The 23,799-nt window shown below is 37.2% G+C and overlaps 1 protein-coding gene across 2 annotated transcripts in view; it reads right to left on the bottom strand.

Annotated features, from left to right (window-relative positions):
- nphp4 (nephronophthisis 4) overlaps positions 1 to 23,799 on the bottom strand; it is a 720,990-nt gene that overhangs the window by 155,183 nt on the left and 542,008 nt on the right. For both annotated transcript variants that reach the window (XM_039755993.1, XM_039755992.1), the window contains exons 13-14: positions 15,448 to 15,540; positions 10,974 to 11,125 (exon numbers count right to left, since the gene is read on the bottom strand). In XM_039755993.1, the coding sequence (XP_039611927.1) occupies positions 10,974 to 11,125; positions 15,448 to 15,540 (245 nt within the window). The remainder of the gene's footprint in view (positions 1 to 10,973; positions 11,126 to 15,447; positions 15,541 to 23,799) is intronic.

Raw genomic sequence — 23,799 nt, 5'->3', positions numbered from 1 at the left:
AAGTGTCACCTAGCTGCTTTCATAAACTGTAATTCTGAGTTGCACAATAGAGCTGAATGCTTAAAGGAAACCTCCTTATGATTTAAACGAGCTGTTTTATCTAGTGCTGAATGAAGGGCTGAGTTATAGTAGTCAACAAAACTACTGAATGTTGATAGATTAGGGGAAGACAGAAAAAGATCAGAAATGGAACCCTTTATTTTTTAAGTGTTCTGAAAGAAATTTGATGTTTACAGGTAAAAGAAGAAAGAGCTAATGAGACAGTGAAAAGTACTGCTTTATGGTCAGAGAGGCCCAAATAACTGCTAAAAGTGTTGTCATCAGATAAGCCAGATATGCAGATGAGGTCTAATATATGATCACCAGAGTAGGTAGGAAAATCTACATGTTGTGCCAAGTCAAAACATTTCAGCAAGGACAGAAATTCACTTCTCAGTTTACATGTAGGAATGCCAATATGGATGTTGAAATCACCAAGAAGAATAACTGTTTGGGAAAGGGAACTTACTGGAAGTGGGTTAATAGATCAGTCAGATCAGATAATAAAGACCCACTATATTTTGAGGGACGATAGCGAACAACAAGCAAGATATGACCAGATTTCAATATTAATTTAAGAGCCAGACACTCAAAAGACAATGGACAATCAAATGGGATTCTTTTGATGTTTAACTCAGAGCTAACAATTACTGTGACCCCTTCGGCTTGTCTTGAGTTGCAAGCTTCTGTGAAGTTAATGTATCTGGATGGTATTGCCTCCATAAGAGTTGAAAATTTGTTTAATTTTTGTCAAGTTTCTGTTAAGCATAGGATCTCAAGATTGGCGTCTGTAAAGAATTATAATAGCGCCAACGTTTTACCATTAAGAGATCTTGTGTTGAACAATGCAATATTAGCTACTGAGGGTTTGTTGTGCACAGATCCATAACCAGAGTTTTTTTTTAGCATATTGCAAATTTGGCACAATGACACTCTTATTCCCAAGTCATGAGGAGGACAATGTATTTCTGAACAAATACTGCCAGTGAACTTTTTATTCGTGACTAGTGATGCAAATAGTTTGGGTGCTACACAATAACAGTGTCTTTCAGGGTATTCCAATCTGAACATTTGTTCTTGACAAAGAACACGTGCAGCACAGCACAGTGGAGAAGGTAAGATAGGTGTGGGGTGTGGTGGCAGAAATAAGCACTGATAGCAATATATCAAGAATCTATTTGAAGAATAGGATGATGCCACTGGAGGACTGATCCATTAAAAAAGTAGGAAATATGAAGATAATTACAGAATTCGGAGGTTATGACATACTGTATAACCATATACATAGAACTGTGTGTATTACATATGTGATCATCTTAGCATCGCAAGCTAGGTGGGTGTGAACATCAGATCATTTCTCCAGTTGAAGCACGTATAGAAGGACTCAATAGAAATTCAATATATCCATTTTAATTAAGAAGACAGAATACTCCCAGTTCCTAGATTACCACAATGCACAAATCAGACACCAGGCAGGAGCGGGCAATCAAAAGGTTTCATCCAGTGAACCACAAAAATATTTAAATCAGTTGTCTCTGATTTACGAACTCAGTAAAGGCAAAGTTAAAATAAATCCAAATTCAATACAAAAGTTAATCAACTGCATCCATGAACTATACATAAAGTTGGAGAAATTGAAAGAAGTGCAGAAAGTACAAGATTAACATGAATTTTAATGTAAAGTGTTGTTAACATGGAGGAGTGGCAGCAACATGCGTGTACCAGCATTCAGTCACCTGGTTATAATATATAACTAGTTTTTGAAGGCATTAAAGAGCTCTTTCGATCTAAACATGGCGATAATGCACTATTCAACAACAAAAAGCATATCAAATTAAATGTCTGAGATTTTAAAAAGACAGGTTCCTCCAATATTCTCTCTAATATGTTCTATTCATTTGCAACTGATTCTAATTTAATGTATCTGAGATAGTGATAAATATAGGTCTATTTACTTTTTTCCACAAGCAAAATTTGTATTTATGTTTATTTAAATTATACAAAAGACAAGATTTCTAGGGAGATTGAGCTTCTCCAGAACCATGGGGTCATGATTCTAAAAGGAGTGTAAGAATATCAGATACTATGAACTGGTGGGAAAGGAGATGTTGCTTATTTTGTATCTGCAACAATGCCTAAAAACAAAGAAGAAGCACTGTCTTATACAAAATACAAGTCTTGCAATAAGCAGCACGAAAGTTCTATGATGGTCCAATACAGTAAAGGGGAACTAAATAAAAATGTTTCAATAGCAAAACCCCAGAAAAGGGGTGCACAAAAGAAGATATATTTGAAAATGATAAGAACTGCAAAGGTTCCTGTCACCACCTTTAGAACAGCAGACAGAAAAGTGCATGCAAGTGATATTTATGAACAGAGGACCACTAGAATCGCCGGGTAGAAAGGTTCTTTCATCATATTGGCAGACCCAACACTGACTCAGTTGTGGAATGGCCAGTATTGGGGAGGCAGCTTGATGGCTGAGGTCTCCAGAACTCTGAACAAATCTGAATCGTATTATGTGATATCAGAACCTACCGGGAAAGGGGTCTCTCTTCGAATTGCCTTTCCTGAGATTTGTTCAATTTTTTTCCCTACAAGTGTTTTTTTTTGGGGATTTTTTTCTTGTCTTTTAGAGAGTCGAGGCTGGGGGGCTGTCAAAAGACAGGGCCTGTTAAAGCCCATTGAGGCATTCCTTGTGTGATTTTGGGCTATACAAAAATATATTGTATATTTACAATATAACAAGGGAAGAAGGATTACATTAACACATTCCCCTCAATTCTAAGAAAGGTAAGCAGATTCTTTATTTTACTAGTAGCAGATTGGTTGTTAAGGTACCCACATAATTTACAAAGGCACTAACAACCACTCAAGCAAATCATACTCTTTTATAAAAAATATAAAAATACTGAACCCAAATACCAACATACAGTATCTCTAAGCCAATGGCATGACTGCTGAATGATAGAATCCTGATTGTTATCTTAATCTCTAAGAAACCTCTTACAACAAGATGTTAAAATTGGAAGCTAGTATTTATCAAACCATTCACAGATAGACAGACAAACCAGGCTAAATATTACAATACTTGAAACATCTGGGCTTATGGTTGCCTCCAAATGTTTACTAGCCAAAAACTGAGATGACTGTAATGGTTAGGCAGCAATGCAACACAATGCAATGCTCTGCTCTAATCTAATCTAATTGTATCTAGTCTAATCCACTGTAATCACTGTTATTCATTTTAATCTAATTTAACTTAATTTAAATTAATTAAGTTAATCTTAGTTAATTTTATTGTCCTTTTCTTATTTCTGAAAATAAAGAGGGTGATCTGATCAGAAATAAAGTAATTCTGAAAACTGTGAAATACAAGAAGATTTTTATCTATCACACAATACCATCAGGGAAGTAACTGAGTGGTCCCAACTTCATTCTGGGGGCAGAATAATAATCCCAGACACACAGAAAACATCATAAACATCTTGACATTTCCTGCGCCACATCCGAGTGGCAGCCTTTCCAGCAGCTCCGTATATGACTTTATCTTTTTAACTTTTTATCTCTATTTTTCTCTATTTCACTGATCACTTCTACCACTTTCTTTTATGTGGAATTGCTCCCTGGACACTTTTTACTATTTTACTATTTGAGATGGATTTTACACTCCAGAATCGTCTATTCAAGTAGTCAGCTTAAAGCACTGAGAAGAAATGCTTATGCGGTGTGGTTCCTTATTTACCTGACGAGGTAAGAAGGCGATATCGGGCAGCCGAGCCGGCGCAAAGATAAAAGATAAGATTAAATCGAGACAACTTGAGAGAAAATGGCGTTATAAACCGTCGGTGCCTTCTGTGATCCTGGGAAATGTAAACTTACTACCAAATAAGATCGACGAACTGGCTGTGCTGGTGAAAAATGTCAGAACCTACAGAGAATGCAGCTTGCTGTGTTTTAGTGAAATGTGGCTAACGTCTATCATCCCAGATGCTAACGTGGAGCTACCCGGGTTTAGCACAGTTAGAGCGGACAGAGATGCAAGTACCTGCGGAAAGAAGAAAGGAGGAGGACTCTTTCTCTATGTCAATACAAAGTGGTGCAACTCAGGACATGTAAACGTTAAAATCTCCACTTGCTGCAGGGACATTGAACTGTTGGCCGTAAGTCTGTGCCCCTATTACTTGCCCAGAGAGTTTGGACAGGTGATTGCTGTTATTGTTTACATCCCCTCAAGCGAGCGCGAGATGGCGAGTGACATCATCCATTCCGCAGTTGCTAAGTTACAAACGCAGCACCCTGAGGCACTTGTGCTAATCGCTGGAGACTTTAACCATGTAACGCTGGACAAAACATTACCTGCCTTCTCCCAGTATGTGGATTGTAACACTCGGGAAACAGGACTATCGACCTACTGTATGCAAGCGTTAAAGAGCATACAGCGCCACCCGCTGCCTGCGCTTGGGAAAGCAGATCATAACCTGATTCTGCTTCAGCCTCAATACAAACCAAGAGTGAGGGCGCTACCTACAACTACACGCTCATTCAGGAAGTGATCCCCTGATGCAACTACAGACTGGGATATATTGCTTGGGTCACATAGTGAGAACTTTGAAGAGGCTGTTGAATGCACAACTGATTACATCAACTTCTGTATGGACATTGTAGTTCCAGTAAGAACAGTATGCTGCTATGCTAACAACAAGCCATGGGTTACAAGTGACATCAAGGGCCTTTTGAACCAGAAGAAAAGGGCTTTTAAAGGTGGTGATAAGCATGAGCTCAAGTGCGTGCAGAAGGAACTCGAGTCCAGCTCAGGGCGAAAGAGCAGTACAGGAGAAAGCTGGAGCAGAAGTTGCAGAACAACAGCATGAAGGAAGTGTGGGATGGGATGAAGATTATCACTGGCTGCAGCTCGAAGCGGGTGCCGCCATCGAGACAGGCGTGGAGAGAGCAAACCAAATGAACAACTTCTTTAATAGGTTTGATCACAGTAACCCACTCTCACCTCGAGTACTGCATCCTCCAACCATCCTTCTGCTGATACCAGCATAGGTGAGACATCCCCACCCACAATTACAGCAGCCCAGGTGAGCAGAGAGCTGAAAAGACTTTGTGCCAGCAAAGCAGCGGGTCCAGATGGTGTATCGCCACGATTGCTGAAGGCCTGTGCGTTGGAACTGGGGAGTCCTCTACAGCGCATCTTCAACCTGAGCCTGGAACAGGGGAGAGTTCCAAGGCTTTGGAAAACATCTTGTATCACTCCTGTCCCAAAGGTATCACGTCCTAGTGAGCTGAATGACTTCCGGCCTGTTGCTCTGACGTCACATCTGATGAAGACCATGGAGCGGCTGCTGCTTCACCACCTGAGGCCACAGGTCCGCCGCCCTCGACCCTCTGCAGTTCGCATACCAGGAGAAGGTGGGAGCGGAGGATGCCATCATCTATATGCTTCACCGATCCCTCTCCCACCTGGACAGAGGCAGTGGTGCTGTAAGAATTATGTTTTGGACTTCTCTAGCGCCTTCAACACCATCCAACCTCTGCTCCTTAGAGACAAGCTGACTGAGATGGGAGTAGACTCACACCTGGTGGCATGGATTGTGGACTATCTTACAGACAGACCTCAATATGTGCGTCTTGGGAACTGCAGGTCTGACATTGTGTGCAGCAATACAGGGCGCCGCGGGACTGTACTTTCTCGGTCCTGTTCAATCTATATACATCAGACTTCCAATATGACTCGAGTCCTGCCACGTGCAAAAGTTGCTGATGACACTGCTATTGTGGGCTGCATCAGGAGTGGGCAGGAGGAGGAGTACAGAAAGTTAATCAAAGACTTTGTTAAATGGTGCGACTCAAACCACTTACACCTTAACACCAGCAAGACCAAGGAGCTGGTGGTGGATTTTAGGAGGCCCAGGCCCCTCATGGACCCTGTGATCATCAGAGGTGACTGTGTGCAGAGGGTGCAGACCTTTAAATATCTGGGAGTGCAGCTGGATGATAAATTGGACTGGACTGCCAATACTGATGCTCTATGTAAGAAAGGTCAGAGCAGACTATACTTTCTGAGAAGGTTGGCATCCTTCAACATCTGCAGTAAGATGCTGCAGATGTTCCACCAGACGGTTCTTCTACGCAGTGGTGTGCTGGGGTGGCAGCATAAAGATGAAAGACGCCTCACGCCTGGACAAACTTGTTAAGAAGGCAGGCTCTATTGTAGGATTAAAGTTGGACAGTTTAACATCTGTGGCAGAGCGACGGGCACTAAGCAAACTCCTGTCAATCATGAATAATCCACTGCATCCACTGAACAGTGTCATCTCCAGGCAGAGGAGTAGCTTCAGTGACAGACTTTTGTCACTGTCCTGCTCCACTGACAGACTGAGGAGATCGTTCCTCCCCCACACTATGCGACTCTTCAATTCCACCCGGGGGAGTAAATGCTAACATTAATTTTATTTTAATTTTTTAAATTTTTATTACTATTTAATTTAATATTGTTTCTTTGTATCAGTATACTGCTGCTGGATTATGTGAATTTCCCCTTGGGATTAATAAAGTATCTATCTATCTATCTATCTATCTATCTATCTATCTATCTATGTATCTATCTATCTATCTATCTATCTATCTATCTATCTATCTATCTATCTATCTATCTATCTATCTATCTTTGGTGAAAAGAGGTACAAGGAGTTCTGTAAAACATGGTGTGGCCTTCAGAGAGCCCTGACCTCAGAACTACACAGGATGTATGAGATCACCTGGAGACAGAAGAAAGTGTGCAGAAGAACTGTGACAAGAACTCTAAGATGGTGAAACAAATTGATTTTCTTACAAAGCTGCACAAAATGTAACAAACAGAACTGCTGCATTTTTAAGGAACAAATGGTCAGTTGACCTTAACTTAATTGATACAGCTTTTAAGGCAAAGTGTGGTCACACTAAATATTTTTTGATATCCAGAAATGCTTCATTTCATTATTTCTGAAAGCATCTTCACTTTACGGATTTTATTTGAACATGTGCTTAATAAATTTGCACAATACTACATCAGTTAGAATTGTTTTCCAATACTACATCAGTTATAATTGCTTTCTTATATATAAGGGACAGGTTTCATACAACATAAAAAGGTTCTCTTTAAACTGTGTATGTACTGTATATTTACATAATTGAAAACTTATATTTAAATGGATCTTAATAAGCAGGGCTTTTCAAGTAAACAAATTACATAAATTTCAGCAACAATATTTAATGAGAAATTATAACACTGCCACACAGCAGATGTATTACTCAATCAGTATGAGGGGAAATAGGAACATTAACCATGGAGTTCATTCTGTTCTGACTAATTACAAGTCTTCAGATTGTTAAGCTAGTGCACTGGTTTATAGCTTGGTCTGCAGGCCCCCAGTGGCTGCTACTTTTTGTTCCAACCAGTTTCTAATTAGAGGCGAATCCCTGCCATTAATTGAACTTGTTGTTTAATTAGATGGCAATTTTCTCTTTTCTTAGTGTGTAGCCTGGGATATTCCCAAATGTCCATGTGTTCTTCTTCGTAGGTAGTTGTCACTGCATTAAGTGTATGGGAATCTATGAATTAACACAAATCATATTTTTGCTTAAAAATACATATATATATATCACTTGCATGTTAGCATTTTTGATACATCAATGTTTTTATTTCATTTGTTTTGCCAGCTGTAGCCAATAACCAACTAACAATAGTCAGGTATTGATGCAAACAAGTTCAGGGTGACACCGAGAAATTAAATGCCACCATACATCCATCATTCAAATTTTGACTTGTGTATAAACACAGTGCCATCACATATACATTTTCAAGTATTAATTTAAAAGTGGAAATATGCTTGAACATTGGGGTAGCTACTGTGGAACATGTAAAAGTGTAAGAAATAATGCAGCCAACACTGGCAAAAAAAAAAAAAACACAAAACAACAAACCTCTAACTTACTGTGTCTTTTCTTGTAGATTCTTCAAGAATGTTAGACTATAATCATCCAGGTATACTTAAGGCATGTACACATGGTATTAATATGAAAAAAATACCTGTTTTTTCCCCTCCATGGCACACTTTCATGGAAATATTAGCCCCCATATTTTTCTGAAGGTGTATGACAACCAACCATAGGGTTCTTTGTGTATGCAAAGTATTTCTCTTGGAAAACTCTGCGATCATGTTTACTCCAAAGAACCGTGAATGTGGCATTAAATGTTTTGCACTTGGAAAATAAAGTACCAAGGATATTTCAACAGAGCCCCACAGAATCAAGAATGGGTGCTCAGACCTTTTTACAGTTTCTGTACTTACTGTGGATGACCTAGGTGAGCAACTTAAGTGTCCTAGCATGTGTGTGTTTATACAGTTGTCCTGTGAAGTGCACATCACGCAAGTTGTTGACTCTTAGAAACTTGTCTTCTGATTCTCTTGTGGCTTTAGGTCAGCCAGACATACAGTGGTGTGAAAAACTATTTGCCCCCTTCCTGATTTCTTATTCTTTTGCATGTTTGTCACACAAAATGTTTCTGATCATCAAACACATTTAACCATTAGTCAAATATAACACAAGTAAACACAAAATGCAGTTTTAAATGATGGTTTTTATTATTTAGGGAGAAAAAAAATCCAAACCTACATGGCCCTGTGTGAAAAAGTAATTGCCCCCTGAACCTAATAACTGGTTGGGCCACCCTTAGCAGCAATAACTGCAATCAAGCGTTTGCGATAACTTGCAATGAGTCTTTTACAGCGCTCTGGAGGAATTTTGGCCCACTCATCTTTGCAGAATTGTTGTAATTGAGCTTTATTTGAGGGTTTTCTAGCATGAACCGCCTTTTAAGGTCATGCCATAGCATCTCAATTGGATTCAGGTCAGGACTTTGACTAGGCCACTCCAATGTCTTCATTTTGTTTTTCTTCAGCCATTCAGAGGTGGATTTGCTGGTGTGTTTTGGGTCATTGTCCTGTTGCAGCACCCAAGATCGCTTCAGCTTGAGTTGACGAACAGATGGCCGGACATTCTCCTTCAGGATTTTTTGGTAGACAGTAGAATTCATGGTTCCATCTAATACAGCAAGCCTTCCAGGTCCTGAAGCAGCAAAACAACCCCAGACCATCACACTACCACCACCATATTTTACTGTTGGTATGATGTTCTTTTTCTGAAATGCTGTGTTCCTTTTACGCCAGATGTAGCGGGACATTTGCCTTCCAAAAAGTTCAACTTTTGTCTCATCAGTCCACAAGGTATTTTCCCAAAAGTCTTGGCAATCATTGAGATGTTTCTTAGCAAAATTGAGACGAGCCCTAATGTTCTTTTTGCTTAACAGAGGTTTGCGTCTTGAAATCTGCCATGCAGGCCGTTTTTGCCCAGTCTCTTTCTTATGGTGGAGTCGTGAACACTGACCTTAATTGAGGCAAGTGAGGCCTGCAGTTCTTTAGACGTTGTCCTGGGGTCTTTTGTGACCTCTCGGATGAGTCGTCTCTGTGCTCTTGGGGTGATTTTGGTTGGCTGGCCACTCCTGGGAAGGTTCACCACTGTTCCATGTTTTTGCCATTTGTGGATAATGGCTCTCACTGTGGTTCGCTGGAGTCCCAAAGCTTTAGAAATGGCTTTATAACCTTTACCAGACTGATAGATCTCAATTATTTCTGTTCTCATTTGTTCCTGAATTTCTTTGGATCTTGGCATGATGTCTAGCTTTTGAGGTGCTTTTGGTCTACTTCTCTGTGTCAGGCAGCTCCTATTTAAGTGTTTTCTTGATTGAAACAGGTGTGGCAGTAATCAGGCCTGGGGGTGGCTACGGAAATTGAACTCAGGTGTGATACACCACAGTTAGGTTATTTTTTAACAAGGGGGCAATTACTTTTTCACACAGGTTTGGATTTTTTTTCTCCCTAAATAATAAAAACCATCATTTAAAAACTGCATTTTGTGTTTACTTGTGTTATATTTGACTAATGGTTAAATGTGTTTGATGATCAGAAACATTTTGTGTGACAAACATGCAAAAGAATAAGAAATCAGGAAGGGGGCAAATAGTTTTTCTCACCACTGTATTCCTGTCATAGTTTCCCCCAGTGCTCAAGTTCCTGTTGATGGTGTAGAAAACTGTACTCAATGACATCTTGGCTATCTATACAGTTTCTCTAAAGAAAGGGCATACACTTTTCAGGGCTATAATGGTATGTTTATCTTCATTGTTAATTGCATTTTTATCACCATTATGATAGTAATATACTACTTCCTGCAGTGCAATATTGTTCAAAAAATGCTTCAGAAGGTGTAGCATTACATCTAATCCCAATGCTACTTTTATACACACAGAGGGTTCTGTAAGTAATCAACAAAAGTTAAGATACCTGTAGGAATTGTTTGGATCAACTTTCAAAGCCTAATTAACTTCTATTGCTTCTGCAAAGTTATAAGATGCAAACCCATTGCTTGTCTCCTAAAAAGTATTGTTATATCTCTGAAAAAAGTATTTTTAAATAACTCTGAAAAATATATATTTTTTGAGTTATTGGTAACAAATTGACTCCAGTGTTATTGTTAGCATGGGTTTGTGAGCTTTGTGATGGACTAGTACCATGCCCAAGACTGTCTCCTGCCCTTTATCTGGTGCTGTCATTATGCAGTGGGAGACCACGGATGACATTTTAACTCAAGATGTTAGATCCTTGAGGAAACAGTGCTGAGCATTGTGCTACCATGCTGCCCCATAGTCTTATAATTTTAGCTAATTTTGTATTCAAAATGATCCTTAAAATGTTGCAGAAATAAAGCATGTTAATGTTAGATACACCTAATTAAATTATTAATAACACAAAACTGACAATATGCATCACAATTTTAGGGACATGTACAACATTCAAATCAAACTAAACAATAATGCTACACACCTTGAAATATGAGGTCCCAAGGTAATGACAGGAGCTTGAACAGGAGCAAAAGGAAGCTCTTGCAGTTGATCAGCTTCAGAGGGTTCCGGCACAATGGCAGATTGACTCAGGTCTGCCTCCAAGTGGACAATACTAGTTACATAAGGAAGGTCCTATTTAAGTAGAATTAAGAAACAAGAATAATGTGTTACAAGCTAACAAATCAAAATGCTTTAACTCACTGTCATACTGTTTCATCTCTGTGGAGCCTGATGCAGTCGGATCTTATCAGTCAGCAAGCAGTGTCATCCTATGATATACAATTGCTGAGTCTTGCTAGAATATTTACAGAAGGAGTTTGAAAACTGCCTTTAAATTTAAAATCATGTCCATGTCAATGCCAAATCCAGCACTCTGGCCTGCAGAGATATGGAACAGATTATATGATAAATAGGAGAATGGATTTCAACAAGGCAGATATAAACTTAACATTTTCACATAGATGTTACACATATTTCTGAAGCTGAAAATATAATTACTGTGTACCAAACTAAAACGTAGCCATTATCAGAAGCAAATAGTGTAACATGGCAGCAAGCAAAAATCAGCCTTGTTTGATATTTTATTAGTATAGTTGATATGACAGCTTGATTATCAATACGATTTAGTCCATCAAGAGCTTTAATAGGAATTTCAGAGTGACAGAAAACAATCTCCACTGAGAGGCGACATCAACCACCCAGTCTGAAGACAGTCAACACCATTGATCATCTAAGAACAGATTTCACATCAGCAGTTAAAGGTTATCTGTCAGGAGGACCCTATTATTTATTTAAATTTTTTTCCTTTCCTTCCTCCAGTTCTGCTTCAGTCTCTAGCTTCTTTATTCACAGCCCACGGGAAATCATCACTTTGCAGACAGCTGTCAAAACCATGAGACACTATGGTGCATGTTTCACAAATCAGTGCTTTAATCAAAAAGCTGCCTGGAAGGAATGCACAACAACTCATGGTTCTCTTTCAGAAATTATGACTTTGGTTTGTGCAACTTTGCTATCTTGCAGAGAGTAACATTAGCAATACAGTTTTTACAATCCATTTATTTTGAATAAATAAGTACAAGACTGCTCAATTTTTAAACATGAAATAAAAAAATGTGTTCTACTTCATTGCTACTAAACCTCAAACAATTTAGTCTTGCAACATTTGTCTTAAATATGATTTTCAATTGCATAGCTTATTTCAGTGCAGTGGTACGATTTACAAAGAAAGACTAGTTTGTACTGTATGCAAATTAAAAATGTGAACAAAGTTTGAAAGCTTACAGATTATGAAGCAAACAACCAAAAACAGACTTCTACTGTTTTTTTTTTTTGTAATTGCAATCAGATTCCTAACATTTTTATATTTAATACTGCATTATTAATTGATTAGTTTCAATTACAAGGACAGGGCTTTCTTTTGTGATTTTAATTGAAAAAATACATTGTTTTAAACAAAACATGAAAAACATAGAGCATCAATATTACTGAAAAAAGTGACTTAATGTATTTAGTTACAATGCTACTCAGACCATTCTAGGGTTTCAAATGTTACTGTATTGCATATGCCACTCTTAGGAGAGAAAAAGAAAAACTGTAACCAGTGCGTAAAGCTTATAGAGATTAATCCCAAAAGACTTAAGTTGGTTACTGTATTTGTTTAAATCATTTAATCATGTAGGATGTATGTCTGAATACTTCTGAATACATCTTTCAGTTTTTAACCTTGTTTTACACACTTTCTTCTCTTTAACTTGTTTTTTTCCTTGCACATTTGTTTGCAATAAACATTCAGGTGGGAAGAAGAAAATAAGACACAGAATTATCAATTTCAAAAAAGCAACACTCGAAATGTTGTAGTTTAACACTAGAATTACCAGAGCCAATGAAAAAACTCATAATTCCGGCCCATCTTAAATCCTCTTCGTCAGCCTCTTTTGTCTTCTAAATGTGTTGATAAGTCCAAGCAGCCTTATACCATCTTATCCCCCCTCCCCCCTTTACAATTCCTATAAATTTACACCAGCTGTTGCAGACACAAATGAAATGTATGTTTTATTGTATAATAGTAACAATAAGAGCAGCTTACTACTGAAAACAGTAAATTTGCAGGGGAGCTGGTCTCGAACTCGTGACCTTTGGATTATAAGTCGACAGCTCTAACCGCTGCACCACGGAAGCTTTATTTGATATTTGGCCATCAGCCTTTACATATTATATAGCTCATTTATCCATTTTGTTATGTATTACTAAAACATGAAAAACGTTTCTGTTTTAACAATTTTTTTACATAGATTGTTTAGACACAAAACGCACATCAAGTTATTTCCCCTTACAATTCTGAGTAGCTCACTCCCAGATAATCAATCAAGGCAGGAACTGAGAGAACTTCTTGGCCGTTCTGAGGCGATGGGGGGGATTGTATAAGGCTGCTTAGAGTTATCGACACATTTAGAAGACAAAGAAGGCTGACAGAGAGGTGTGAAGGGATTTAAGGTGGGCCAGAATTACGAGTTTTTCCGTTGGCTCTGGTAATTACTAGTGTTAAATATGTTTATAAGTCAATGTATAGTGTAGGGCAGCACAGTGGTTTGAAGTCCCACTTCACAGATTCAAAGGTCCAGGTTTTACTTACAGCCCTGTCACTATTTGCATTGAGTTGTTACATTCTTATATTTAATACATTCTTGACGCTCTCTCTTCAGGTGTTCTGGCTGTTCACCTGCATCATAAAAATGGACTCAGCAGGTTAACTGGTAACACTAAATTTATGCGAGTGAATGAGTGAGTGTGAGTGTATGCAGGATAAACTGGATGGGCTCTGGCTCTCAAATATACTCAATTTAGAAACATCATGTTCAGAAAATAACTGGATGGACTGATAATATATGCCCTCAATACTTTAACAAACATAAAATGAAGACCATTCTAATGTTATTTAAAATAAAACATTTCACAAATACATTTAAAATCAATTTTCTCCAATGAATCTTCTCCACATTTGCACCTTGGGAATTTTTTTAAATTATTAAATTGCTGTCTTTCTCAGTCAGACAATAATTATGCATTTTAAAAACATATAGAATTTCAACAAAGTATACAATAAACTTCCATGAAATACATAATTAAAAATGGTAATTAAAGTTATTGAACACATTTGAATGGTTATGTATGAAAACAGCTTGTGGCCTCATCTGCCTGTCACAACCAAAGACATATAAAAATAAAACTTGAATTAAGGAAAAAAATGTGATTCTAAGCTGTCACAATTGTGAGTGATGAGAGGGGAATTAAAAAAGAAAACAGATTATGGCACTTCAACTATCAGAAATGCCTTGTCAAGAAAGTAGACTAAGTATGGGCACACATTTATTTTATAAAACACTTAAGAGGACCAAAAACGCCCCAATGCTGTAAACAAAAAATACAGTACAAAGTTAACAAGTTTAACACCATTGTCAAAACACAGTGTACAAATAGGAATGAACAAAATAGTTAACAAGTAGGAACAGCTGAGTTACAGATAGAACCTGCCTTTTTTAAAAATCAAAATACTATCATGCTGCATGTAATCTGCTTTCATAACAAGACAAAATGCCGAAAAAGACTATGTGACCAAGTTCTGCAAAATCAAAGTCAAAAAGGCCCCTGACATGTACATGATGTCAACTGTGATTACTAGAAATTATATTATATTACAAGGACAATAATAAAAAAAATCAAAACTGCAAACAAAATTTTTGCAAAGGGCAATGGGACCCACAAACCATATCATTTTCAAACTCTCTCAATTCAATTTCATGTTTTAGAGAGGCAAGGCCCATCTCAGGAGCACTGGGCACAAGGAAAGAAACAACTGTGGACAGTATGCCAGTCTATCACTCTAGGTCTGCTCACTTACACCCCAGCTCTGGGCTAACTTAGAATCACAAATGAACCCTATGAGTCTGTTTCTGAGGATGTGAGAGGAAAATTTATGGAGACACAGATATAATGTGTCAGCTCCACATTGGCACTGACAGGATGTGCAATTCAAACCCACAGCACTGAATTTGTGCTGTAACTAGTGCTAACCACTGTCACCATGTTTCTCTGGCTATAAAACCTGACACTGTGAAAACTAATAATTTCACAAGGTAAATACTGAAACATGGAATATATTATTTAGTAATAGAAATTCGTTAAACTAAGTAAACTTCATAATCAATTTGGCTAAACAAAAACTGTACTTTAAAGAATTTTTTTCCTGATACTACCCTGTTTTTGTGAAGTGCATTGGATCGGTGTAGTTAAATTAACAATCACGTTTCTGCATTGCAAAAACTATAGTCAATAAACAGTTATCATTGCCTATTACAGTATTTCATTCTGGAAAAATAAAAAAAACCCTCACTGTTACAGTACATAAATAATTTTGGACATAGCACAATGTGAGTAGTCTGGAAGTGGGGTACCTTTGAAGTTCGCTGAAGCTGCTTGTATTGAGATCGCGTGGTATCCTTGACCTTCGGGTACTGTGGTGATGTAGAAAGCTGAGACATCGAGAGCTAAAATATTAGTGAGAAAATACTTATATTTAATGAATTTTAAAACTTCACTTATTCATTATTACACAAAAAGGTAGAAAACTGCATTTCACATTGGAGACTACTGGCACCAAATGAACAGGTGAACAAAAAATTAAAAATAAATATAATTATAGAATTCTAACATTTACTTTAGGAATAAACAACAAAATGAGGTCAAGAACCACTTCTGATAATTTTTACCCTGGTGATGAAATGAGTTGGATTTAAAACAAAACAAGCGCAAATATGCAGGAATCATGGACTAAAAGTCAAGCATGTCACAAAAAATCATTAATTCCATATTATTATATTTTAGAAGATACTGACCATACACCTTTAGATCAGTTGGTTTTAAATGATTAATCAGTTGATTGATCGATAGTGAGCCCAAAGAGAAACAAATGAAACCGCAACTGATTACATACTGTAAGTACAAAATTCAAAACAATTCCAAGAGCACTGTTAAACTCAAACTTTCAGAATTATTCAGTGCCCTTAATTAAATGTTGTCCCTATGCCAATATGCCTATTAGAACTGGAAAGTGTGAAGATAAAGACAACATGAGGAGGTACTATAAAGTCTGAGCCCTGGCTGCATCTGTAATCCCACTGCTGTCTAATAAGCTTTGGACAACAGGTGCTCCAGGAGAGAATACTCATAATAGTCCTTAACTCTTTTTTTAAGTCTCTAGTGAGTAGTAGGTCATAATACAGCTGGACTTTCTGATAATGTTATTTAGACACCTGGCTGTTTTTACTCCCCTAGTAGACCACAGCACACAACAGTACACTATCTCTTATTAAATAACATAACATTCCCTGCATCCAACAGGTTGCTGCAAAAATTATAGGACTCTAAGACACATGAGAATACTCCACTCCACTCCCTTTTTTTTATAGAGCAGGGCTATATTTCCCACCTCATTTTAATTGGATATACAGTACTTTATTAATCCTTGAGAGAAAAAATGTCTTTACAGTCATATCATTAGTAAGACCTGCATATATTCATAAGTCTATACCACTGCTGCCTTCTTACAACAATGGTGCCTGATCTTAGAGAATCCATGGCATTCCAGAAGTCCACCGCTAACTCATTTGTCAAAGACGTGGAGACAACATTGCACCAGTATCAATATTTGGAATGTTCGTCCCCTTAAATTCCCAATCATAACCTTAGATCCTCAAATTCTGCTTTGCTTGCTATCCTGAGAGTAAAAGAACTAGTGAGACTGCTTTTAGTTTAATGAAATGATCTCCCTTTAAAGATCATCTTACAAAAAGGACATAGCAGCTCTAGAAAAGGTCCAGAGAAGAACGACTAGGCTGATTCCAGGGTTAAAGGGGTTGAATAAAGACAAAAAGAGCTGAGCCTTTACGGTTTAAGTAAAAGAAGATTAAGAGGTGACATGATTGAAGTGTTTAAAATTATGAAGGGAATTAGTACAGTGGATCGAGACTGTTATTTTAAAATGAGTTCATCAAGAACACAGGGACACAGTTGGAAACCTATTAAGGGTAAATTTTGTACAAACTTTAGGAAGTTTTTCTTTACACAAAGAACGACAGACACTTGGAATAAGCGACCAAGTAGTGTGGTAGACAGTAAAACATTAGGGACTATCAAAACTCGACATGATGTTTTTTTGGAAGAAATAACTAGTAAAATAAAACATAAAATATATAAATATATATTTCATATAAATATATATAAGAATATAATAGACTGGTGAGCTTTGTTGGGCTGAATGGCCTGCTCTCGTTTAGAGTGTTCTAATGTTCTAATAACTCAGGCTGGCATGATAAGAGTTCTTTAAATCATATCTTAAAACTTGCTTTTTTAATCTAACTTTCTGTTAAATTTGTGACTAATCAAATTATTTGTCTTCGGTTTTCTCTTCTCCATATCCTGTGTTGCTGGACCAGATTCTGATGATAAAAGAATGAAGAACATCACTGAGGTCCTGTCCCTGATGATGTCTGAACTGGCTTTTTTTTTTTTTAATTCTTTCTTTTTTGTATCTTACATATATGACTAATTGTAAAGTGTGGCTTAGATGGGCTTTAGGTCATGGAATACCAGAGATTTTTTTTTGTACTGGAGTTTTTATCCTCCCCTACTGACCATCTGACCCTTGGCATAATTAGTTTATTTGATTATTGTTTATCCTTTGTTTCCACAAACTATTATTTGTGAAACATCTTGGATTATATATACATTGTATTGGACAGCACTATATAAATAAAAGCTGCTGTTGTTGTTGATGTCTATACAGGCAGCACATGACAAGTCTGCCTTAACCTTTGTATACTTCTCATGTGCACCGCTAAAGATATAGTGGCAGAATTTCAAGTCAAGGGAGAAACTGAAAATTGTAAGTCAACTGTCCCAAGTAAGGGTGTTGTGTAGTTATAAGCTATAAATAAATAAGTAGTACTTACATAGCAGAAAGTATCTGTATTATGTTTAAGTTCCTATTTTCAAATTTTTGACTTTACTTTGATGGATTGGCACCCCATCTAAAATTGATACCTAAACTTGTTATCATTAAGTATGACTTTTTAAAATGAAAAGAGACATCTTTTTACAAACTGTAGTTTTAAAATTAAATTGTGTTAATTCCTTCAGAATAAACATCAGGAACACTGCGGAAGTTCACGTTGCAGTGAGTTTGTAGAAATCACGGGAATGACACAGAGAAATGCATTGAAGTCAACGGAGAAGAAGGAACTGAACTAGTTTTGAATGGATCATAATGATGCAGTGGTCTTTTAGTGTCCTTGTTGGCTAGAGAAAAGTCTACCAACTATTCTGGACCGATTATTGTAGTGAAATATGTGACATGAGCTGTGAGGTAGCAGTGCTAACCACTGTGCTTCAAACAACAAAGGACGCACAGGGAACAAATGCCACAAACAAAATACAACAAGCAATCATGAACTAGAAATAAGTAAATAAAACATGTATCATTGCACTCACAGAGACATGAAGCATAGGCATGGAACTGGCTCATTCCACTGTTTGAAGTCATGGCTCTAGAGCAGCAAGCTTGTATTTTTAGTTTCAAGTATATCTGTGCAGAAAAAAGCACCTTGTAAATTGCAATAAATCTTTTGGTTTTATTATTTCACACCATTTCCTTTGTGGAGAGGGAGAGCGGGAGGAATCCTTTAAGGCTTGCATTGTATAGGGTGCCTAAAGCACATAGCTAATTACATATGCAAATTAGCCACGTGGAGCTTATCTAGCACACAGAAACCAGCATTAAATATATTGGGTGGCAGTATAGGACTTGCAACTTATCTAGTAACGTCCGATCGTATTCAAGTCTGTGGTCCGCATCTGGTGTCTTATCTTTATTTCAGCCTTAACCCACAACTTACATTCCAAATACAACCAATTGCGGTGCCTGCAGTATAAGGAAGGGTACAGTACATATCTAACATATAATAAATATATGTATTTAACAGCTATGATAAACAGATATGTTACAGATATAAATGTATGTACTATTTATTATTATACTAGGCTGACCCGCCTTTTAAGGCGACCGACTTTTAAGTTGACCACTTCTTAAGGCAATTCAATATGTAGATCACTTTGATATTTTATACAAACTCATTAATTTGGTTACATTGCATTGGAGCGGTATTACTTTAATACTCGTAGTTTCTGTTATTTTTGTGATGAAATTTAAACTTTTTTTCTATATTGAGGTCGCCCTTTTGAACCCCCCTGATATTTACTATGCGGTGAGGCATTTGTACTCCATCAACATTAATTATTTCCAGAGACATAATTTTGTCTATATTTCCAGCGCATTGCGCACAAAAGCAAGGGAACGATGGGAGCACCAGAACTCTGCTCACATCATGTCGCTTCGTACCGCAAGCTGCAAGTAGTAAGTCTGTGATAAGCGGAATACCGCTACGCTTTCCACTCACGGGACAGAAGGACAATCCAACCGCTTTTATATAGTAAGAAAGAAGAAGAAGATATCGCACAGTCTGGAGTAGAAAATCATCTTTTACCTGGAAAAACGAAACTACAAATCCCATCGTGCATTGCAAAATGGACGGGGGCGTGTGAAACTCCGCGCCTGCGTAGCACTCACGGGACGGAAGGACAATCCCGACCGCTTTTATATAGAAGGATGTTAATGTGTACTTTCTCTGTTTACTACGAAAAAAGAACACTGTACTGTATAACATGTTACTATCAGTCACATAGAATATCAGCTAGATACCAGCTCCTTGCCCAATTCTTGTTCACTCATGTCTTCTATGTCCGTTTAGTATTTCATAGCTCCTATATTTTTGTAAAAGCAAGTTCATCATGGCCTTGAAATATGTGAAGCTTAAAAAGAGGTGCAATAATAAGGGTATCAGGCTGGCAAAGGAAGGAAGGCAGTGTGAAGACTCATGAGGGCATCAATCCTTCTTGAAGACAATCAGTATGAGACATGTTTCTCGAGGTTAACAGCTGATCATGGTCCTTTCTTAACAAGACAATAAATGGTCCTTTCAAAGACCTTTAAACAGCTGCTTATGTTGGTGTGTCAGTCCGCCTCAACATCTTTGTCTTCAAGCGGGAAATCACTGTCCTCACGAGTTTTAACACCACACAGCTCCGCCCTGTACAGACATACATGGTACAAGTCGAGCTGCAACACAAACTTAAAAGTTATTAAACAATATGAGATGACAATGCAGTGAATGATATCACATGTGGCTTTGGCTAGTTCCACTCTACTATAATGACAGTTTTGAAAAACAAGGTTTACTTAAATATGAGTGATATTATTTTATCTTATGCTGTATAGCATATTTGCCCTTTCTCCAATAATTACTGAGATATGCCCATATTGACTTGATCAATAACCAACAACAATAAAGAAACCAGTCAGTCATTTATCCGTTTTACACATGAAGATTGGAACTCACTTGAGTGTTGCAAATTCTCAAAAGTAGGAAATCCAACAGAGAGTCAATGTCGACTGCAGCCTATTCCAAGACATTCAAGGTAGGAACCAACTGTGCATAGGGCTCTAGCCTATTGCAGTGTCAGCTTATGCACATACACAGACAGGTACAGACAAGCCCATACGCAAATGCAACAAATACATAACTGCTAATTAAATCTACATGCAAATCCTTAGTATATGGAAGGAAAACTGGAGTATCTGGTGAAAAACCCACACAGTGATTGGGAAAACAACAGGAAGGAAACCATGATCCAGAATCCATTAGGCAGCACTGGCCAATCACTGTGTCAGGACACCAAAGCAAATTTCTCTTTCTATCTTTCAACAAATTATTTACAAATTGAATTCATATTAAGTTAGCTGGGCTGAACTTATACAATAACCCTAAAATCTAACATTAAACTCAAGTTTAAACTAATATTTATGGAAAATGTAATGAGGATTAATCTTTACAATAAATACTGTATAAAAGTACTTTTTGTCAATTTTCATAACTGAGAAATGAATGCAATTGAATTGTTTTAAAATAAATCAGAACTTAGAATGTTTTAAGATTAGCATGAATTTAAATAGTGTACTTAGCTAAACAAAAAATCCATTGGTAAGGAATAATCTGACTATAATAAAAATCTAAAAAATGTCATTTTTAAATATTAAAACTCTTAAGAAAAAAGGGTTTCTCAAAAAAAAGGAATAGGATAATAAGGCCACATACTTCTTCACTTTCACCACAGTTAATTTCCGCAGCAAGATAGCAAATTACATATGATGAATAACCTTACTATCTGTAGCCGAGTGAATCACCAATTTAACTGTTAAAAATAATACTGCTGATTTTTTTTTCTCAGATAATGTGTGCAAGTCAGCTAAGCAAACTTTTTTAATCAAGATAATAAATCTAACTTGAAGGATAAACTGTGACATTATAAATAAAAGCCTAAGTTATCAAAGCAATTACTAATTATTGGAAATAAGATCTATTAAATTTGAAATCTATACGTTGATTTTCTTCCATAGTGTATTGCATGAACTATTATACAAACTTGTCCGCTTTGGTTTCCTTTATTAAGAATTTTGTCAGGCGTTAAAGATGAACATAAATTATTAACTTGCAAATCAAAGTGAAAATAAACAATGTTATTTGTCTTTCTCAAACACATATGAATTTGTTTTTGCTGACATAGTCAAGGAACTTTGTAAGAATGTTAGCTTGCTACTTATTATTACTATTATAGATGTAATGTTAAGTTAGTTTGAGTAAATACAAAAAAACAGCTTTGTTGAATACATTTAGTAGTGTATAGCAAATATAATAAATGATTTGAACATCACTGTGATTCATGCTTGTCATTAAGCATGTGTGGTCTGAGCAGATTAATGCAAGTGCAGGTAGTTTTTAAAATAGCACAACTCAGATGTTGTGGATGTGGGTGGGAGCAACGAGCAGTCGCAGAGTCTTGAAGGGGGAATTGTTTGATTAGGTACAATCAAACCGATTACCTCAGCCATCCGTCATTGGAGCTCTGCAGATCACTTAGTGCACCTGCACCCACAAAAAATATAAAAATAGGCCCAAGAAGGTTTGAGAGAGGAAACAGAAATTAGGTTCGATTGCTAGTGTTAGACAGGAAGATGGAAGAGGTAGAATCGGCTTAGCTGAATATTGCTTTTTAAGGAGCCAGACTAAGTGCTGCAGAGACTCCAAAGGGGCTGTAATTTCATCTACTGAGCTGTACATTGGGTGAGATAAGGGGAGGCCAGAGGAGTCAGCTGCAGGAAGGAGTTAGAAGGCATGGCAACATTCAGTAAATGGGGACTGTGGTTGTTGTAGTGGTACAGCTCAGAACCATTTTTTGGATCGGGATGTGACAAGTTGCACCATAGTGCAGCAACATTCGTTGAAGGGCAAGCTGCCCAGGAGGCTGTTGGCAGCCACGGTTCAGATTTGTGGGGTGGACAAAGGGATGTGACGGGCTGCATAGTTGACTCCCAAAGTCCTGATTGAGACAAGAAGTGTTAGTATGAAAGAACAAAACAAGGTTTTATCTCTCCACTGTTTTGTATTTTAAAGTATTTATTTAGAACAGTATTTGTTTCTTTTTTTAATCCCTCTCACTTGAGCACAGTTTTAATTATTATTTAGTGATAACTTTAAACTGCACAGCACAGTAAACATTGGTTTCCTTTGTTTTTAATAAATGCACTTTGCACATTTGTACCATCAACTGTTGTTGTTTCATCATTGCCATAATCCATCTCAGTCTATGGCTATAAATGTGTCGGGTTTAAGGAGGAGTATGCCTGCTGTAAGCAACCCAGGCTATCACAGTTCTTTAAATGGTGATGTGGACATCTATGCTATTTTTAAGCTGTATTTAGACATAAATCTGCTTGCATTTAAATAAAACCATTTAGCTTGGCCTAGGAACACTGGATGAAACATCCAGAAAATACTTCAAAATAAGGGAAAAATTAAAGGTGAAAGCATAAGATCTTTTACATAACCAAGAACTTGACAGAATATTCTGATTACAAACAGAAAGACAGGAGAAAGTGCATATGGGATAAAGGCACCATTTATTAAATTAACTTCAATAAAGTGAGAGTGGAAAACACACCCTATTGTTTTCTATTACAATTATTAACATCTGAATGCTCCTCTGATGGAATTGAGTGAGCCAGGCAGCCTTTGGCCCTCTTATCTCAAACAGGCCATTTTAGACAAAACTGAATAACCAGGATCTCAGCCACAGACAAACAAGTTTCCTGCCTTCCTCTGCCTAGACAGCTGATAATGGTTTCAAGGTTAACTTAACAGTAACTGTTAAACCTAATGCTATTTTCTTTTCTAATGTTTGTTTTATTGTTTGTAACCTATTTTAGAGTGTGTGTATTCGTATATTTTTCTGGGCAGGAATAGTCTACAATATAAAATAGTCTGTGCCCACTTCAAAATCACACTGAACTGAACATTCCATGCAATTTACTGACATGATTCTGGCTTGTTGTTGTTTCTAAGGGGCTTTTGCTCAATCTATTACTCCACCCATTACTCCTTTCTTTTTGTTTTGATCACTAAAGTTTTCTGCCCATTTTTTCCTTTTTTTCTTCCTAGATAGTGGAATTGCGGCAGGAAGATGTGCAACAAAGTGAATTTAGAAGGAGCCTTAAGGGACCATTTTACATTTTCTCTACACATCTCATTTCTGTACTGCATGTGGTTTAAACAAGCAAACTCTTCTCTGGCTCAAAA

This window comes from Polypterus senegalus, chromosome 6 (assembly GCF_016835505.1).
Source record: "Polypterus senegalus isolate Bchr_013 chromosome 6, ASM1683550v1, whole genome shotgun sequence".
Taxonomy (NCBI): domain Eukaryota; kingdom Metazoa; phylum Chordata; class Cladistia; order Polypteriformes; family Polypteridae; genus Polypterus; species Polypterus senegalus.
The sequence above is the reverse complement of the archived record's forward strand: the minus strand, read 5'-3'. Positions and strand labels throughout refer to the sequence as shown.